The sequence below is a fragment of the Arvicola amphibius genome, chromosome 6 (genome assembly GCF_903992535.2).
Source record: "Arvicola amphibius chromosome 6, mArvAmp1.2, whole genome shotgun sequence".
Classification (NCBI taxonomy): domain Eukaryota; kingdom Metazoa; phylum Chordata; class Mammalia; order Rodentia; family Cricetidae; genus Arvicola; species Arvicola amphibius.
This window is the reverse complement of record NC_052052.2, coordinates 2,330,091-2,348,506: the sequence shown is the minus strand read 5'-3', so window position 1 is coordinate 2,348,506 and position 18,416 is coordinate 2,330,091. Positions and strand designations below refer to the sequence as shown.

General features: G+C 50.4%; 1 protein-coding gene across 3 annotated transcripts in view; it reads left to right on the top strand.

Moving 5' to 3' along the window:
- The window catches only part of Cep104 (centrosomal protein 104), a 34,160-nt gene that overhangs the window by 1,347 nt on the left and 14,397 nt on the right, over nt 1-18,416 (top strand). For 2 of the 3 annotated variants that reach the window (XM_038333054.1, XM_038333056.1), the window contains exons 2-12: nt 3,633-3,784; nt 6,229-6,402; nt 6,593-6,731; nt 8,286-8,348; nt 8,607-8,689; nt 10,016-10,343; nt 11,304-11,531; nt 13,716-13,913; nt 14,335-14,502; nt 14,992-15,165; nt 17,955-18,131. In XM_038333054.1, the coding sequence (XP_038188982.1) occupies nt 3,672-3,784; nt 6,229-6,402; nt 6,593-6,731; nt 8,286-8,348; nt 8,607-8,689; nt 10,016-10,343; nt 11,304-11,531; nt 13,716-13,913; nt 14,335-14,502; nt 14,992-15,165; nt 17,955-18,131 (1,845 nt within the window). In that variant the 5' untranslated portion in view covers nt 3,633-3,671. The remainder of the gene's footprint in view (nt 1-3,632; nt 3,785-6,228; nt 6,403-6,592; nt 6,732-8,285; nt 8,349-8,606; nt 8,690-10,015; nt 10,344-11,303; nt 11,532-13,715; nt 13,914-14,334; nt 14,503-14,991; nt 15,166-17,954; nt 18,132-18,416) is intronic. The other variant, XM_038333055.1, reaches the window with a different exon arrangement.

Genomic DNA, 18,416 nt, shown 5'->3' with positions numbered 1-18,416 from the left:
CCTGATACTGCTGGCTATGGCTGTCCTGGGGACAGCTGGGACACCACCTACGTCTGGTGACCAGAAGTTTCTGCGGTGTTTTTTGTGTAGCCGCGAGCATGTGCCGAGGCTCCTGATGACTGGGGCAAAGGAGAGGAGTAGGGAGTGGAAGTCTCCTGCAGTGTTGGGTCTGAAAGTGGTTTTGTAGATGTCCATATTGAGTTCCTGGTGTTTCGCCCACACAGCCCCACAGCTCTCTTGCCAGGGTCTTCAGTACCAGTTATTTGTTCATGTTTTATTGGGGACACACTTGTATCTGCCTTTAACGTTCTGTTTGTAAGTCTCGGTGCACCCCAGAAGGTGCTAGTTAAGACCAGAGATGCAGACCCAGCTGAGTAAAACTGTTGTCAAGGTAGAAATCTGGCCTGCCTGCTCGCTCTCTCTCTCTCTCTCTCTCTCTCTCTCTCTCTCTCTCTCTCTCTCTCTCTCTCTCTCTCTCTCTCTCTGTCTGTCTGTCTAAAACTGTCTCACTATGTAGCCCTGTTGCTCCTACATAGACCATGCTGACCTCAAACTCGCAGAGATTCTCCTTCCAAGTGCCAGTATTAAAAGTGTGTGCCACCACAACCGGCATAGGCCAGGCCCTTGAAGCTGGTCAAAGAATTTAAGAAGTCAGAGCCAGGGGCATACCTCTAAGTGTTTGGATCCTTCTAAAATTCACAACATGCTGAGGCATAGTGGCACATGTCTTTAATCCCAGTACTCTGCATGCCAAGGCAAGAGGATCTCTGTGAGTTTGAGGCCAGTGTAGTCTACATACTGAGTTCTAGGCTAGTCGAAGCTAAATAGTGAGACTCTGTCTCAAAAATAACAAATTCCAAGATAAGAAGGAAGAATGGGGGAAACAAGGTGTCAGAACAGAAGCAGCATTTTAATTCCTAGATGGAGGCCACAGAGGGCTTTGGAATTAAGACCTGGATAGAGATAACTGAAGCTGGGTGTAAAAAATGTTGTCTGGTAGGAACATGCATGGAACAGAAGAGCCAAGGCAGTGGAAGTGACTGAATGCAGTAAGACTTTAAACTTTTCCGTGGGTGCGGAAGGGGAGTGTAGTGCCTGAAAGGAACTCCAGGCTCGGGGACCTGAGTGACCTAGGAGTGTAGTCTCCCAGTCAGAGGAGACACATGTTATAGGAGTGTAGTCTCCCAGTCAGAGGAGACGCATGTTCTGGGAGTGTAGTCTCCCAGTCAGAGGAGACACATGTTATAGGAGTGTAGTCTCCCAGTCAGAGGAGACGCATGTTATAGGAGTGTGGTCTCCCAGTCAGAGGAGGCACATGTAATGAGAGTGTAGTCTCACCAGAGGAGACACATGTTAAGTCACCCAGCTATGCATATGAACCGCTCTTGATTGTGTTCTGGGTCAGTTTCTTCCGCTCTGCTGTCACAGACACAGGGAACTCAGTGGATCACCTTTAACAGTGACTTGCTGTGCTAGCTTTAGTAGTTTAGTGCATACATTCCAAAAACAAAACACGCCAGCAAGCATCAGACTGGCATTGATTCTTGAAATGGTCCTTTTCAAATCCGGTGAAAGTAAGTGAAAGCTCTGAATTATACATCAGGCATATTCACGTGAGCCAGGCCTCCTGCGGGGTACTTTGGATAGCACTACCTACAGAGTATTTCAGTGATGCATCTTATTCCAAGAAACCTCAAATGCACTTCTTTTTCCTGTATTAGGTGGATTGTTGTTGTTTTCTCTGATGATGATTTATTTCACCAACAGCTGTCTACTTAGCAAGTATTTGATTGGTTTGGTAACTGAGAAGTAGCCATGCCCATGTGTTGCTCTCTGACATTGCTGCTCTAGCCCAAGGTTAGCTTCACTCGGGCAGGGCCTCCTCTGCTGGTGGCCTCAGGAGCCCTAGACCCTTGTGATAGGAGTCTCTCTGGGGACAGAGCTCCTTTGCTGTGGCATCCGTGTATCCTGGGATTATACTGCCCTCTGGGCAACACATACGTGTGTTCCCGTCCGTGAACCCTCACTGTGCATGGATGTCCGAGCCTAGGAAAGTGTAACAGGTCCAAACCAGGGCTGAAGGGGAGTGCAGAGTTGTCAGCTCATCGCTGACTCTGTGTGCTGTGTTCCAGCATGGAGAGCATGCGTGCCAAGCAGCAAAGCAGACATGACAGCTCATATCCTCCAAGTGATGATGGTGAGATAGGGCACAGGTCAGCAGAGCAGACATGACAGCATGTGTCCTCCAAGTGCCAGTGGTGAGCTAGGGCACAGGTCAGCACACATCCTCCAAGTGACGGTGGTGAGCTAGGGCACAGAGCAGACATGACAGCACGCGTCCTCCAAGTGACAGTGGTGGGCACAGGTCAGTTCACCGAAAAATCACACTGAAAGAATCATTTAGCCAGTTTTTCCTCTTAAAGCTCCCTCAAGTTTGACCATGTCTCCTCTCGACTTGGCTTCCAGCGGACTTTCTGTTAGTATAAGTAGTGACACTCCTTCTTCACTAGGACTGGGAGAGCTGCCCCTGCTTCCTGGCCCAGCTTGATTGTCTAGATTCAGGGGGAAACTGACAACTGCTTGTGCCCATCTGGAGGGCGAGGGCAGGTAGCCCAGCAACATGCCCTATGAGGCATCGCTGGGTGCTTTTCCACATCCTCTGAGGATCTGGGAGCCAGAAGATGGGCCTGGTCCATCTTGTTCACAGATAACACTTTTTAAATGTCCCGAGTCAGGCTCCCAACTCAACTGTGCTCACGTCTGCACCAGTGCATCTGTGCATCCTGCATTCCTTAGGGCTGCACGTTTACACTCAACTGTGCTCACATCTGCACCAGTGCATCTGTGCGTCCTGCGTTCCTTAGGACTGCACATTTACACTAACAGTTAGGCGTCCTCCCTAATCATTGCTAGTTGTTTGCTTCCTTGAAAATACCAAAAGACTTTGTACCTTTACAAAAAAAAAAAAAAAAAAAAAAAAAAAGCTTTGGTTTTACCATGAGTGTGTGACAAGCAGGATGGCTTAGGAATTTCAGAGCAAGAGGACTGGCATTGAGGTAGCAGCAGGGACAAGCATCTATGAGGTCTGGGTTCTTCTGCCTTTTCTAGCTCCTGGTGGTTTCCAGCACCAGCCTTAGCTTTAACTGAGTGGCTCCAGTCTCTCAGTATGTGGCACCACTACCCCTGTGTATGTCTGAGCCTCCACTTCTTGCATGCATTTCTTGCATGTATTTTTTAGGGATTGTTTTATGGGGGATGGGTTCTGGAGATGAAGCCCACACCTATGCTAGGTGGGCATTGTCCCTTAGTGGTACTCACCCCAGATCCTTTTCCTCTTCTCAAAGTGCACCAGCCACGTGGATTCCCCAATAAGGTATCATTTTAATTTGATCACATCTGCAGAAACCCCAGTGAGGTAACTTTCACACACAACAAAGGCAGACTCTGGCCATTAGTGAGGATGTAACTCAATGCAGCACAGGTCAGACTCTCAGGAAAATCAAGATAGCTTAAATGGTATGTTAAGTAGAATTAGAACATCCATTAAAAATGTTTTGTAGACAAACTAACCTTTTCGGGGTGATGGACAAGTCTGAGTACTCTGTGGCTTACCTTGCTGAATATCTTCTCAGAACTCTTCCCTGATCTTCTGAGCAGCCCGTGTGTGCAGAATGCCCCACAAGATTGGATTTGTAGTGGTCAGCTCTTCTGGACATGAAGATGGCTTCAGTGCTCGGGAACTAATGATCCACGCACCGACTGTCAGTGGCTGGAGGTCACCAAAGTAAGGCTGGCCTGAGGGGCGGGGCTGAGAGCACATCTCTGGGTCTGAATACCTGGTAGGGCTGGTGCCTCTCGATCTAAAAACACGAAATGCATTTCTAGTCGGGTACATGGTGTATCTCAGTGAAAACTAAATTAAAATCACTAAAATTAAAGTGCATTTTTCTCTTGGAATGTCTGAGGGGACCCAGTAAGCAGGACCCCCTCTCCTTCGTGCCTGAACTCCTGGGAACTGGAGAAGTCAAGCAGGTAGGGTAGAGCGGCACTTGCTGGAGCTGTAGGTGTCAGGTAAATGGACCCCTCCTCCCTGCCTGAGCTCTGGGAGACTGAAACAGTCAAGCAGAGGGGATAGAGCAGAAGCTGCTGGAGCTGACAGTGTCAAACTTCCTGGTCCACTCCCTCCCAGGCATGCTGTCCCCACTGAGGGGTGCAGGTTCATGCTCCTAGCCACACCCTTTTTTCTCCTGAGCTCCCCATTTCAGTGGTCCTGCTTCCCTCCAGTTGCTAAGGGCAAAGCTTCCACTCTCTGCCTTCTTCATTTCCCTCTGCAGAGATCTTAGCATTAGCTGTGTCTGCCTTGAGAGTCCATGAAGCTCACAGGTTCTTAAGTGGACACACAGGACTACTTTGTAACAGTGATTATGCGAGTCACCCCAGCATGGTACTTTTGTTGTTGGCGTGATTTTCCTTTAAACTCTTAACTGTATCCATGTTAGTACCATGCTTCCAGAGGATACCAAAGGAAAGGGTTGTGTATCCCGACCACCACCCGACAGAGTCACACAAGGTTTGGCCCAGGAGTCTCCTGATTTACCTGAGGCCAGATGTGTTGCAGGAGTCAAGAGAAAGTATCCTCAGTGTCACCAAGATGGACAGGGGGTCCTGTCAGGAGTGGTTCAGAAAGCTTGCTCAGGGTGCTGGTGGAACTGGGTACAGGGTGCTACTTATGGGATGGGGGAGGTTCCTGCCATGTCATGTCTTTCTCAGAGCCTTGGGATCCAGGCTTCAAATCTCCAGAGCTGATGACTGCAGCCTGCATAGTCTCGGTTTTCAGACGGTTTTTCTTTTCACATTTATTAATGTGCATGTCCTCGCATGCCTCTCAATGTGTCTGAAGCACGATTAATAAGAACTCAGAGAGAAATTGGGCTTCAACCTGAAGATCCGAAAAGGCAAAGTAGCCAGCCACCGGCTCTTACCTCGACCTCAGTCAGAAATCTTGCCTCCAGAATCTCAGAATGAGACTGTGTCTGAGAGCTGTCTCCTCCCGTTTTATAATCCTCTCTGGGGCTGGGATTAAAGGTGTGCACCACTGAGATTCAAGACATGCACTGCCTAGTTTCTGTGGCAACTATGGTGGCTATTAGGATTAAAGATGTGTTTCAGCACACCACTGCCTGGTCTGTGAGGCTGACCAGTGGGCTGTTCTGCTCTGGTCCCCAGGCTTTATTAGACTACAGATGAAGTACCACTGCAGGGGTCAGCTTGAAGGACTCAGTTCTTTATCATTGTGTGGGTCCCAGGGGTTGGCAGCAGGCACCTTCACCACTGAGCTGTTATTCAAGGCAAAGCAGTCCGTCCTTGTCAGTGTGATTCAATGGGAGGGCACTTACCCTGAGCTGAAGAAGTCAGAACTGGGAGGTGAGCACAAGGCTGATGTGTTAGTGGCACCCAGGCTAACTATGGGGGAAATGGCTCTACTCTTGAAGAACCCAAAGGAACCACACCGAGTTGATGCATTTTCTTAGTGGGATGTGGAAGAAGGACCTGGCCAGCAATGATAACAACACGTGAGCACGCGTGCACACACGGGTCACCAGGCAGTAATGTTGAGACCTGTGAAGGGAGGGGCCTTCCCTGACTGCCCCGTTCTTCAGAGCTCCCTTTGTTCTGCACACCCACAGTGCCTGCCGGCTAGCGTGTGTCGGTGCTGTCCTTCCAGCACACTGTACTGCTGAGTCACGGCTGTGCCTGGCTGTGTAGGTTCCTTGCTGACAGAAGCAGTGCTCTAGCCAAGTCTTGCTTGGTGCTCATGCAGTGTGTAGTTAAACACTCAGCTCAGCCTGCGCCTGGAAGTCCCCTGCTGTGTGTTGACAGCCTGTGTGTTGTAAGCAGACACTTCGCTTAAGGACTTAGGTTCCTGTGGGGAAGCCTTTGGCTCTGCCTGGCCTACTGGTACAACCCCAGAAGAATGGCTGATTTATCTCCTGATTAACTTGAAGGCCTGTAGCCTTTATCTTAGCAGCCTGAAGTTAGGTTTGCAGGTGGCCAGCAGAGCCAGTCAGCCTTAGGTTCAGGCTTTGGAAGGGAGGGCAGTGCAGTCTTCTAGGCAGGTGGAAGCTGCCTCACATCCAGAGTGCTGTGCCTCACACTCCCCTGCCTGGAAGCAGGCCGACAAGAAACTGCAGACGTTTCTCAGAAACCCAAGGTTGTGTTTGCTTTCAGATTCTGCCAGTTTCCACAAGAGATTGTTCTCCAGATGGTGGAGAGGTGTCGGATAAGGAAGCTGCAGCTCCTCGCTCACCAGTACATGATCTCCAGTAAGGTTGAGTTCTACATCAGTGAAAGTTTGCCTGAGTACCTGGTGCCGTACCAAGCAGAGCGCTTCCGCAGACTGGGGTGAGAATGAGACTCGGTGCACGGGGGTGCCCTGAACCTGACAGCTTTGTGGCCCTCTCGGCCCTTTGTGATCTTCCCAACACATGCCTGGGATTCATATGCTTAGCAGGCAGGGTTACCGTATGTGTGGGGTTCAGTGGGAGTGGGAACAGCTTTGTGGACAGTTCATCAGGTGTGACTTTCCTTCCAGCTATGTGTCTCTGTGTGACAACGAAAAGACAGGCTGCAAAGCCCGGGAACTCAAGTCTGTCTACGTGGATGCTGTGGGGCAGTTTCTTAAGCTGATCTTTCACCAAAACCACGCCAACAAGTACAACATATATAATCAGGTAAGACCTGTGTGTTTGTGTGAGGCTTTGCCCTGACACCACAGCACATACCCCCCTTTATACCCCTCACCCCACACCTCCATGAGCAGACCGCTCAGGTGTCCTTGTACACAACTGCACACTTCTGAGAGCAGTTGTGTGAGCGGCTGTTGCTCTCCGAAGCCAGACTCCCATATGTTAACTCTGGCATGTAGTCATGGGGCACACAAGAGCCTCTGATGGGACCAGATTCAGGTGAAAGAGAGTGTGAGAAGGGTTCCTGGGATTTGCGCTTCAGTTGTGTATAGTAGCTTGACATCGCTGTGGTAAAATCGCTTCCCCGGTTCCTACCTCGTATTTTCCTTAGCTGACAGTGTGTGTGACTTTGACTGGCAGCTGTTCTGGCAGCATGACGCAGATAACCCGTCTGAACTGCCCAAGGCCAGGGAAGCCGCTTGCCTGCCGCTGCTCCAGCTGCTCCAGCGGCTTTGCTGCCTTTTCTTTTCTTTCTTCTTCCTTCCTTCCTTTCTTAAAATTTAATCAATTTATTTATTTACTTTACATCCCAACCTCAGTTTCTCCTCCCTCCTCTCCTTCATTCCCTCCCTCCATCTCACCTCCGCCATACCCCCTCCCCAGTCCACTCCTCTGTTTCTGTTCCGGAAGGGAGAGGCCTCCCATAGGTATAAGCAAAGCGTGGCATATGGAGTTGCGGTAGGACTAAGCACCTGCCTTTGTACTAAGGCTGGGCAAGGCAACCCAGTATGAGGAATATGTTCCCAAAGCCAGCCAAAGCGCTAGGGACAGCCTGTGTAGCCCAGCGCTAGGGACAGCATGTGTAACTCAGCACAGTGCTAGAGGCAGGCTGTGGAGCTCAGCACAGCGCTAGGGACAGGCTGTAGAGCTCAGTGGTAGAGTGTTTGGTAGAACTCAATCCCACCCTGACAAAGGAGATTAGGTGTGTCCAGAACAATCTTTTTACACACACATTTGTACCCCTTGCTGCCTCTCCATGAGGAGTAGGAGAAAGCCAACAGGTCACATCGTTGACAGGCTAATGAGTTGTGAGATGCTCAGCTGCTCCGGCATGAGGTCCATTGTAGCATGGTGTCGGGAAGCTGGAGGGATTGTTTCTAGCGTTTTCTAATCCTTCCACACTACCTGCCTGTGTCCACCAGTAGGAACTGGTTAGGAACCTGGACCACAGTGATGGGTGGGAAGGAGAGCGACTTACCTGCCAAGGCAAGAGGTGGTTTAGCTGGGCTGTGTTAATTTAGTATTTCTTTTCCTCATCTGGGGTAATGTGGGTAGAGACCTCTTATTGGGAGACTGCTAAAAGTCTAGGTTAGCTGTTACTGTTTTAGAAACCTATAAGCCATAGCAACTTGGTTGAGCATGAGAAACTACTCAGTTCTTGTTATCTGTTGAGCACGTCACAGTTCTCTACGTAAGCGTGACCCTTACTGTCATTGCACACCCTCCTACCTGATAACAACAAGGGCAAGAGTTGGTTCAAGGGCTTAAAGCATCTCAAACACTTCATACTTGATTTCTGCTGATTTAACTATTTCTTAGGTGGCTTTGGTTGCGATAAATATCATTGGAGACCCTGCAGATTTTGGTGATGAAAGCAATATTGTAAGTATGGGAAGTTTAGTTCCTAAAAAGTAAAGGGAATTTCTGTGGGAAGAGGAATTATTAATTCTCATCACACACACACACAAAAAAAAATGTATCAATTAAGAAGGCCTCAAAACTTTCCTCAAGGATTTTAGTTGCCTGTCCAGAAAACTAGGACCACTGAGTCTTACTGGCACCTCTCTATTAAACGGTTGTAAAATTAAGGTTTGTTTTGTCCTTTGTTTGCTGAGAGTGTAAGATGTTTTGTCCCCAAAGACCTCTAGAGAGAAGCTGATTGACCATTACCTTGGCCACAGTCCCCACAATGAAGACCCAGCCCTGGAAGGAACTTTTGCCGGGTAAGACCCCTCCCTACCCATTCCTTCACAAGACACCTCGTAACTCCTTAGTCATTCTGGAGGATTCGAGGTCTCCATGATGCTTAGGTCAGGTGAGAGCAGGAAGCCAGTGGTTGGGTTGTCTTATGTCCATGCAGAGATTAAGGTGACTGCTTATCTTGCACTCCTGCACTGCTGCCATTCAGAGATGCTTCAGTTCTGAGGTGTTCAGGTGTTAGCACGGGTGCCTGAGAACAGCGATGCAGCTGCGCACCGTGCCGCAGCCTCAGCCTGCTGGAGAGCCAGTGCGCCCGCAGCCCTCAGCCTGCTGGAGAGCCAGTGCGCCCGCAGCCCTCAGCGTCACCACTGGTCAGCTCCTTCCTGATGGCCACCCCTTGGTTTCTGCCCTTCCCAAAGCCTGAGCCCACACAGCAGCCACAGCAGCAATGGCATGCTCCAGCAGAGCTTCCACCTTCGGTGGTGGGGCAGGCTGTGCCTGGCCTGACCTGTCTGGCCCCCAGGACTCTGTGGAGTTGACTGTTGGTGCTGAGATTCATGGTGTGAGAACCTGGCCTGGCCCTGGGGTACTGCATGAGAGTGAGTGTGCTCCTGCCCTGCAGATTCTAACTATAGCACCATGAAATAAAACCTTTATATTATTTCTGGGACGTTGTGGCCAAGTGATGGAGAGTTGCAAGCATAGTGTTGAGAGTTAATATATGGCATGTGGGGCGGCATGTATGTTATATCAGCCCTAACACTACTTTGGAAGGGATGGCCAGAGCTGCTGCAGCTGTCCCTCAGGCAAAGGGCCTGGGTGAGGGGCAGAAAGGAACCTGGGGATTTTTAAATGTGGTGTGTGCCCAAGTCCCACTTGAAGTTATTATTCAAGTTTTCCAACTAAAGTCTTTGTGACAAATAATATCTAATTAAACTTTACCTCTATGTAAAATACCCAAGTCACAGCTTGTGTTTGGCTTACTTGATGTAGCCAGTGCAGCTGCTGTGAGACCCTGAGCTGTCCTGAGTCTGCAGTGGTCCCGGCAATGCTGTTGCTGTACTTTGTGACCACAGAGTGAAGATCATCACTACCATACTGTAAATTTTAAGAATAGTGGCATAATCACGTGGTCATGGATGCTAAGTTTATCTGTGGTTTGGCCTGACACACAGCTCGATCAAGCACCAGGAGCAAGAGCCCCAGATAGTTCATGGCTGCAGCCTGACCAGCCGAGGCTGTACTCCCTCACATAGGAGACCCTGTGAACAGTGCTGGGACCTTCTCACCTGTGTGTGCAGCATGAGCTCTTGACTCTCCTGACCTGAGGGGTCATCTTCTCTCCTCAGGAGATCTGACTATATCTCTCCACTTGATGACTTGGCATTTGACATGTACCAAGACCCCGAAGTTGCGCAGATCATTCGCAGGCTGGATGAAAAGAAAAGGGATGCTGTCAAGAAGGAGCGCTATGATCACGCGAAGAAACTGAAGCAAGCGATCGCTGACTTACAGAAGGTCGGTGAGCGCCTGGGGCGCTTCGAGGTGGAGAAGCGCTGCGCTGTGGAGAAGGAAGACTATGACCTGGCCAAGGAGAAGAAGCAGCAGATGGCACGCTACCGTGCCCAGGTGTACGAACAGCTGGAGCTGCACGGCCTCCTGCAGGGCGAGCCAGAGGTCAGAATGGGTCATAGGGTAGGGGCAAGTGGGAGAGAATGAAGGGCTAACCAGAGTTGTGCTCGGGCTCTGTGAATGTGTGGGCTAAAGCAGCTGCTCCGTGCCTTGTGCAGTCAGCAGGGTTCTGCTGGGATGGGATCTTTTAGAGTTCACGTAGAAGGTGAGGAGAGGGAGCCCAGGGCTGGAAGATCAAGGCACTGTCACTTATCAGGGACCCTCCAACCCGGTCGCCATGTTGTATGGAATGTGGTACCTGTGCCACATGCCTCAGGTGTAAACCCCCGAGTAGTCTAAGTGAGTGGAGACAGACTTCTAGCAAGATCCCTGACCTTACGGTTCATCAGGCAGATGTTGAATGCAGATGGGGGCAGGCTTGGTGTGCATACAGACTGCCAGTTCTCACCAGTCCCACCCTCTAGGTTGCTGGTCTCAGGCTGGTACTGCCGGCTCTATATCTACCTCTGCCGTCCTGGCAAGTAAAACATAAATCAGTGAGAATCACAGCGTGACATCCGTCAGCCCCGCCTGTTTGGATTGTAAAGAGTCGCTTGACCAGCTGTGAACAGCATAGACCAGTTCTGAGCCCAGGGTCCTGCCCAAGTGTTGTGCTTCTAGCACAAGTATGTCTGTGATCATGCCCAAGCACGCATGCTCAGGCTGTCAGGTGTTTGGGGCTTCATGTGATCTGCACTGTAACTGTGGCAGAGACAGCTGAGGCGATGCCATGGTCCCGGGACTTACCAATAGACCATTGTGTGCTCAGCACAGCTTCCTTCAGATAACCTGCAGTGATCATGGCCCCTTGTCCTTCAGGTGGCCTGTGGTGGTCATGGCCCCTTGTCCTTCAGGTGGCCTGTGGTGGTCATGGCCCCTTGTCCTTCAGGTGGCCTGTGGTGGTCATGGCCCCTTGTCCTTCAGTGGCCTGCGGTGGTCATGGCCCCTTGTCCATCTTTCTTCCAGATGCAGAGGCCCTTCGTTTTGCCCCTCCAGCCCCTTGCATCTCCCAGCAGTCCCCAGCACTGGAAGGCAGCGTCCTCACTGCCGCGCACAGAAGAGCTGGAAACAGAAGGCACATTTGCAGGCCCCGCCCTCCAGGAAAAGCCCTTGGCATATCCCTCGGCATCGTCTCCTCGACATTCAGCAGTGGACCAGTCCCCACCTGCCGCAGACCCTGTACCTAGGAGCCATGTAAGTTACTCCACGCCAGCTTGACTGCTACCAGCTGCATCACTGAGGACCTGGGTTGTACTGGGTACTCATCCCAAGGCACAGATACATGCCTGCCTCCAGGGCCAGCCCTCCTCCCCGAGTCCAGAAGGGACCTGGGATGCTGGCTAGAGCAGAGCACAAGCAAGCATAGTCCATTGGCCACATCCCTTGAGAGGCACATCTGTCACCAGCCTGTCAGGCCCTCTGGGTCTTCCACGTCATCTGTGGGCTCACAAAGTCTTTACATCTACTTCAAGCATTGCTTCAAGGAATAAGAGAGCATGTATAAAATGCCCATTCCTGGAGCTTTCAAGAAGCTGAGGCAGGATTGCTGCCAGGTCAGCTTGGACTACATAGCAAGGACCAGGACATCCAAGGCAGTAGAGTGAGATCCTGTCTCAAAATAAACGGGTAAATTCCCTATCCATACTTTTCCAGATGACACCTCAGTCATGTACCTGTGGTCACCATGCCTGTTAGAACAGCTTGGTAACAGGAAACCTGAGTCAAGCTGGGCTTTTTATTGACTGTTCTAGCTGGGAACACAGTAGGTCCTGCAGGTTTCAGGACTGGTTTGACTTGGGAGCTCAGTATTGTCATCAGCAACCTGATTTCTGTTGTCGATTATAATAAAGGAGCCCCACGCTAGCCTAGAATGGAGTACAATAAAGGTCTCTTTATCTGGGGGTAGACTCACAGACCAGCAGTCTTCTACATGAATGGGGCACAGGAGCCGAATCCAGCAGCCAAGGGGCCGCACACGTTTTATATCTCTCTATATAGTATATTCAACCACACCCCAAGTGGGCCTGTAGTGATGAGCTGCGGGCAGGCCTGCTTTTCATCCTGCCCGGCTCCCGCAAGGTTAGCTTAAAACCCGAAATAGCAACACACAAACGGTATTCATTTAAACACTGCCTGGTTCATTAGTTTCAGCCTCTTACTCACATCTTGACTAACCCATATCTAATAATCTGTATAACACCACGAGTGGTGTCTTACCGGGAAAGATTCAGCATGTCTGACCTGGTGGCTGGCTCCATAGCGTCTGTCTCCCTGAGCAGAGGCACGGCGGTCTGACTAACTTAGGAGAGGCGTGGCATCTGACTGAGCCATCTACCTCACTTCCTTCTTCCTGTTCTGTCTACTCCACCCACCTAAGGGCTGGCCAAGGCAGTTTCTTTATTAATTAACCAATGAAATCATCAGATAGATAGAAGACACACCTACATCAGTGGGCCAGTATCTTAAAGGCTGTTGGCTGAAGGAGTTTCCACAGCAGATTTCCTCCCATCACTTGACTCCCCGGGTCCTTGTCCCTGGGCTGTCATGGCAGCACCTTTTGCCCATGGGTCCTCACTTCAGTCAGCTGGATCTACTTAGTCATACCCTCCAGCCCCTGCAGCAGCCGCAAGAGCAGAGCAGATCCCTGTGCTGACTGGCCCCACCAGGCCTCTACAGAAGGGGCCTTGGCCCACGTGTTCATCTTAGGGTTCCAATGCCCTTGTGGCCTAGCCTTCCATGTGTTTCACATGTGTTTCTCAGGGTTTCACACAGTGATTTCACTCAGATGTGCACTCACCCGCTCTCTCAGCACCGTGTGCTCCCTCTCCACTCTCACCCTGCTGTGTCCTTGCCTCTTCAATTCTGTGCCTTTGCCTCTGACTGAATGGGGCTGTGAGGGTAGAAGGTCCATCCTCCCTGCTGTGTGGGCACCAAGAGCAGCGCCTACTGATTTAGGTGCTGAGGACTGAAGGCTGGGTTGGCAGCTGCCTCACCAAGGAGCACCACAGAGGAGGAGGCTTGCTACAGCTTCCCTCACTGGGCCCCAGAGGAGAAGCATGTTTATTGCTCTATGCAATGCATAAGAGTATGTCAACAGACACTAGTCTGAAAAATAACAGGATGACCCTTCCTCCTGTCCTCTGTGTCAGCGGAGCTGGTGTGGCTGCAGGTGACTCCTGAGGTGGCAGTGCTGCTGCTCCACATCTGGGTGAGTCTGACAGGAGTGGAAGGCTTCATCCGTTCTTTCCAGTTACAGAATTGCTCTAACCTGGTGCTTAGCAGACTGACTCCTTTAGAGCTCTCGCCCAGCAGTCTGTGGAGGAGACACCCCAGCAGAGGGCCCACCCCCACACTCTGCTCGCCTGTGCTCACCTGCAGGTGGACGCCGTGCCCTACGATGAGCGGCCTCTTCCCATTACTCGGAAGCAACTGGGGGAAGCATCCACCGAGCCTGAAGTGAAAGACGCAGACAACAGTGACGTCCGGACACGGGGTGTCTCAGGGGAACCAGAGCCCTTGACAGAGAAGGCCTTGAGAGAAGCCAGTTCTGCCATTGACATCTTAGGCGAACCCTTGGTAAAAATCAAAACCAAGTTATGCACGTGTGTGGCATGCAAGTGTGCAGATACATGCAGACACAGAGCACACCAGCATAGGGAGAGAGGGGGAAACAGACACAGAGCACACCAGCATAGGGAAAGAAGGGGAAAATTGCTGCAGGGGTTTTGCTTTGTTTAACATGTGTGTGTGTCCTAATCCTAACCCTAACCGTGTGTGTGTGTGTGTGTGTGTGTTTACATGTGTGTACATCCTGCCGTTCACATGTGGAGGTCTCAGGTCTTAATTTCCCCCCAGTGTAGCTGAGCTCTCCCCCTCAATTCTGCAGAGGGCTTCCTCCTACAGAAGAGTTTTGAAGTGCAGGATGGCAGTTGGGATGGCTATGTGGGTCTGGACAGTCTGCCACCTGAGCTGAGACAGGACTGCTGTTGGCTGGCAGGTGGCCGGGGCCTATTCTAAGACATGGTCCTGCCGGGAAGATGCCCTGCTGGCGCTGTACCAGAAGCTGATGGAGATGCCTGTTGGAACTCAGAAGGAGGATTTGAAAAACATGCTCAGAGCATCTGTCTTTCTCATCAGAAGAGCCATAAAGGACATCGTGACCTCAGTAAGTCCCTCTGCCTGCTGTCCCCAGGTCATTGACATAACTGAGTTGGCTTTCAGTGAGACCAGGAATGAGGGTTCTCCAGTAAGAGGCACATCCTAGCTCCAGGACAATGACAGATGGGAGATGCCATGCTTGCCTAGGCACTTCTCTGCTCTGCATAGCCCTTGTTTCCCACACAGTGCTCAGCAGGTGTGCTGAGTGCTCTCCTCGTGAGACTGTGGGGCCAACGAGCTGAGTTCCTTTTTGTAGCTCTGGACAGGCCTTAGATTGTTCAAAAATGAAAATGGAGGGGCTGGGTGTCTCTCAGGAGTGCTGAGCTGGCATCACGTGGTCAGGAGGGTCAAGTTGGGGGGGCACAGTGAGCAGGGCTCCGGGTATGGGGTGCTGTACTTGGAAGCAGTTTGTAGTATGAGGTTCACATTTGTTGGTCTCCTGTTTCCTCCTGAACTCCCACCACGGTGCCTGATCTGCCTGACCTCGTTTCTTCAGGTCTTTCAGGCTTCATTGAAGTTGGTGAAAATGATAATTACCCAGTACATTCCCAAGCACAAGCTGAGCAAACTGGAGACGACGCACTGTGTAGAGAGGACTGTTCCCCTCTTACTCACCAGAACTGGAGATTCCTCTGCTCGCCTCCGTGTCATGGCTCTGAATTTCATTCAGGTCTGAACCTCCCCATCACTTTCCTGTGGCTGTCTGACTCTGCCTTACAGGGTTCTCTACTGCTGATCCTCAGACAGCTGCCATGATGCTCCCCAGTGCTGGGAAAAATGATCTCTGTCTACACAAGCTTGTGTTGTTGTTTTGAGACAGCCTCATTCTGTAATGCAGGCTGGACTTGAACTCACCATGTAGTCTAGGCTGGCTCCTTGAGACTTGGTGGTCTTCCTGCCCTAACTTTCCAAGCACTCAGATTGCAAGCATGATTCCACGCCCAGCTTATCGGAGATAAAAATAAGGATTGTTTAAAGCTAGGGAGATGATTCAGCAGTTAAAGCAGTTGCTGGTTCACAGATAAAATCCTTTGAACCCACATAAACACAGGGTGAGCACGGAGCAAGCTGCCTAGCAAGACTAGCCATGTCAGCAGTCTCTGGGTTCAGTTAAGAGACCCTTCCCCAAATAAGATGGACTAGCTATGGACGAAGATTCCTGAAATCAACTCGGGCCTCCACATGCACCTACACACATGCTGGTATACATAGATATGCACACACGTGCCATTCACATGAACAAAGAAAGAGCCAGAGCAATGGCTCAGTGGGTAAAAGGCACCTGCCACCAAGCCTGACAACCTGAGTTTACTCCCTGAGATGGACTCACATTGTTGAAGGAAAGAACTCCCAGCAAACTGTCTTTTGCCCTCCACTCTCCCTCTGTGGTGTGCTCACACCCACACACATGCCGAGATCAGAGGAACGGGGTGCGGTCACCTAGAGGGCTGCTAACAGAAATGGAAAGGAAACCCAGTCCTGTCCGAGTCCACCCTCACCCTTTCACCGAGCACACTTACTCTCTCCTCGGTGTGAAAGTCACACGTCATGTGGGCAAGAGTTTAGAAAGTGCTGTGAAAGTATTGGCTTTATTTAAGTTAGCTGATGAGCGCATCTAGTTCAGGAAGCTGTTTGATTTTGCTTTGCTTTGCTTGTTATGAGACATGCTCTCATGTAGCCCTGGCTCACCTCGTACTGTGCGTAGCCAAGAGTAACCCGGAACTAGATATGGTGCTCCCGGCTCGGCCTCCTAAGCCCTGGGGTTGTACAGGTGTGCACTGCCCAGCAGATTTAGGGATCCTAAAGCTCCGTATCTGGACTGGAGAAAAATCTAAGAACTCCTTAAAATTTGATGCAAGTTTTGTGACTTAGAACATCTGTCTTGGGGCTCTTGTCATTCATCAAGATGTGAGGAATCCCAGACTTGGTTTATTAAGAAGCTTATTTTCAGGGAAAGCAATTATGGAAAAAAATAAGCAGAACAGGCTGGCGGTGGTGGCACACACCTTTGATCCCAGCACTTGGGAGGCAGAGGTTCACGGATCTCTGAGTTCAAGGCCAGCCTGGTCTACAGAGTGAGTTCCAGGATAGCCGGGACTGACACACAGACAAACCCTGTCTCATAAAAAGAAAGAACAAAAAGCAGAAGTGCAGCCATGTGCTTGTAGCACAGAGCTGGGGCAGGGTGTCACCGTAAAAAGATACGTCAGCCCTTGAAAGACAGAGGCAGGAGGATTTCATGAGTCTCAGCACAAATGAAAATGTGTATTGCATCATTTCTTTTCTATGTGTGAAGTCAGTTTGGTTTTTGTTTTCCTGAAGAGACAGGGTCTGCCATGTCACCCAGGCCACCTCCTTCTGGGCACAGGTGTTCCTCCTACCTCAGCCTTCCCACTGCCAGAACTGCAGGAGTATGCCACCACACTTGGTTCACGTTCAATATTTTTAAGACAGTTTTACCATATAGCCATGCTACCCTCAACTCACAGGTCCCCGCCCCAGCATCCCTTTTGCTAGCGCTCCAGGAGTGTGCCTCTCTGCCTGGCTTTTCCTGTTAGTTTCTGGGTGGTCTAAAGCTCCCTCCCTAGGGCTGGAGATGGCTCTGTGAAGAGTGCTTACTGCTCTTTCCCAGGACTGCAGTTAGATTCCCAGAACCCACGTGTGGTTTCTCACACCATCCTGTGACTCCAGCTCACAGAATCAGGTGCCTCTTGTGGCCTCCACCTACACTCCTATGGCATATACACACAGACACATAGCACAAGTGCACACGCAGACACCCTCACATGAATAAAAATAAACTTTCAAAGTTGCCAGGTTACCTGTCCCTGAGCCTTCATGCTCAGGCCCACTTGTCATTTCAGGAACCTGTTGTCCTGACTCTGGAGGCTGTATTTACTGTGCCTTTGTCCTTTGTATCTGAGCCATCACTCATGGCCCAAATACCAAGAGAGATTGTGACTACATACTGAGCACAGTATAGCAAGTTCAAGGAGACTAAGCATCATAGTGAGACCCTGTCACCCAGCAATGGAAGCAATAGATAGGACTTTCTTCTGGCCCACCAGTAACCACGTTACTAGAGAACCGTTGACACTTGATGCTAAAATTCTATCTCTAAGCCTAATCTTTTTTTCACATTTTACATTCAGAAAATGGTTTTATTGAGGTTGAGAAATACCAAGAACAGAAGCCTTCAGGTTTTCAGTTTGTTTGTTTCCAACGTTCTCCTGACTCTCATGTTGATCTCTTCTGTTTCAGATCTGTGGTTCTACCCCCTCCCTAACTGTTTCCAAGAAACCCCAGCTCCCGTTCATAATTCTCATGTGGCTTGTCACCGTCCCTTCACTTCCCTGTTTGTTCCCTTGGGTGTTCAATGTGACAGTCATGCTAAGTTGTACTGAATTAACCTCTAGCTTTTTACCTGTAATAATTAACAAATCATGCTATGTTTTGTAGGAAATGGCCTTGTTTAAGGAGGTGAAATCTCTCCAACTCATTCCATCCTACTTGGTACAGCCACTGAAGCCCAATGCTTCCACTCATCTGGCAATGAGCCAGGTGGACCTTCTGGCCCGGCTGCTGAGAGACCTGGGCACTGGGAACTCAGGCTTCACTGTGGACAGTGTGATGAAGGTGAGCCAGCCTCATGCAGCACGATATTGATGATATTGATGATATTGGGCCCCGTGCCACAGCTTAGGGCAGGGCTAGCCAATCAGTAACTGAGCCAGTGAGCTTGCAGGAGCATCGAGGGGCTTCACCATCCACAGTGGGGAGCAAATCATGAGACTCATTCTTTGGGAAGTTGACTGAATGCTCATCTGGCAAGCATAGACCCACAGGTTCAATCTGCAACACTGCATACACCAGGCTGTACACTCCTGCAATCCCAGCACGTAGGAGGTAGAGGCAGGAGAA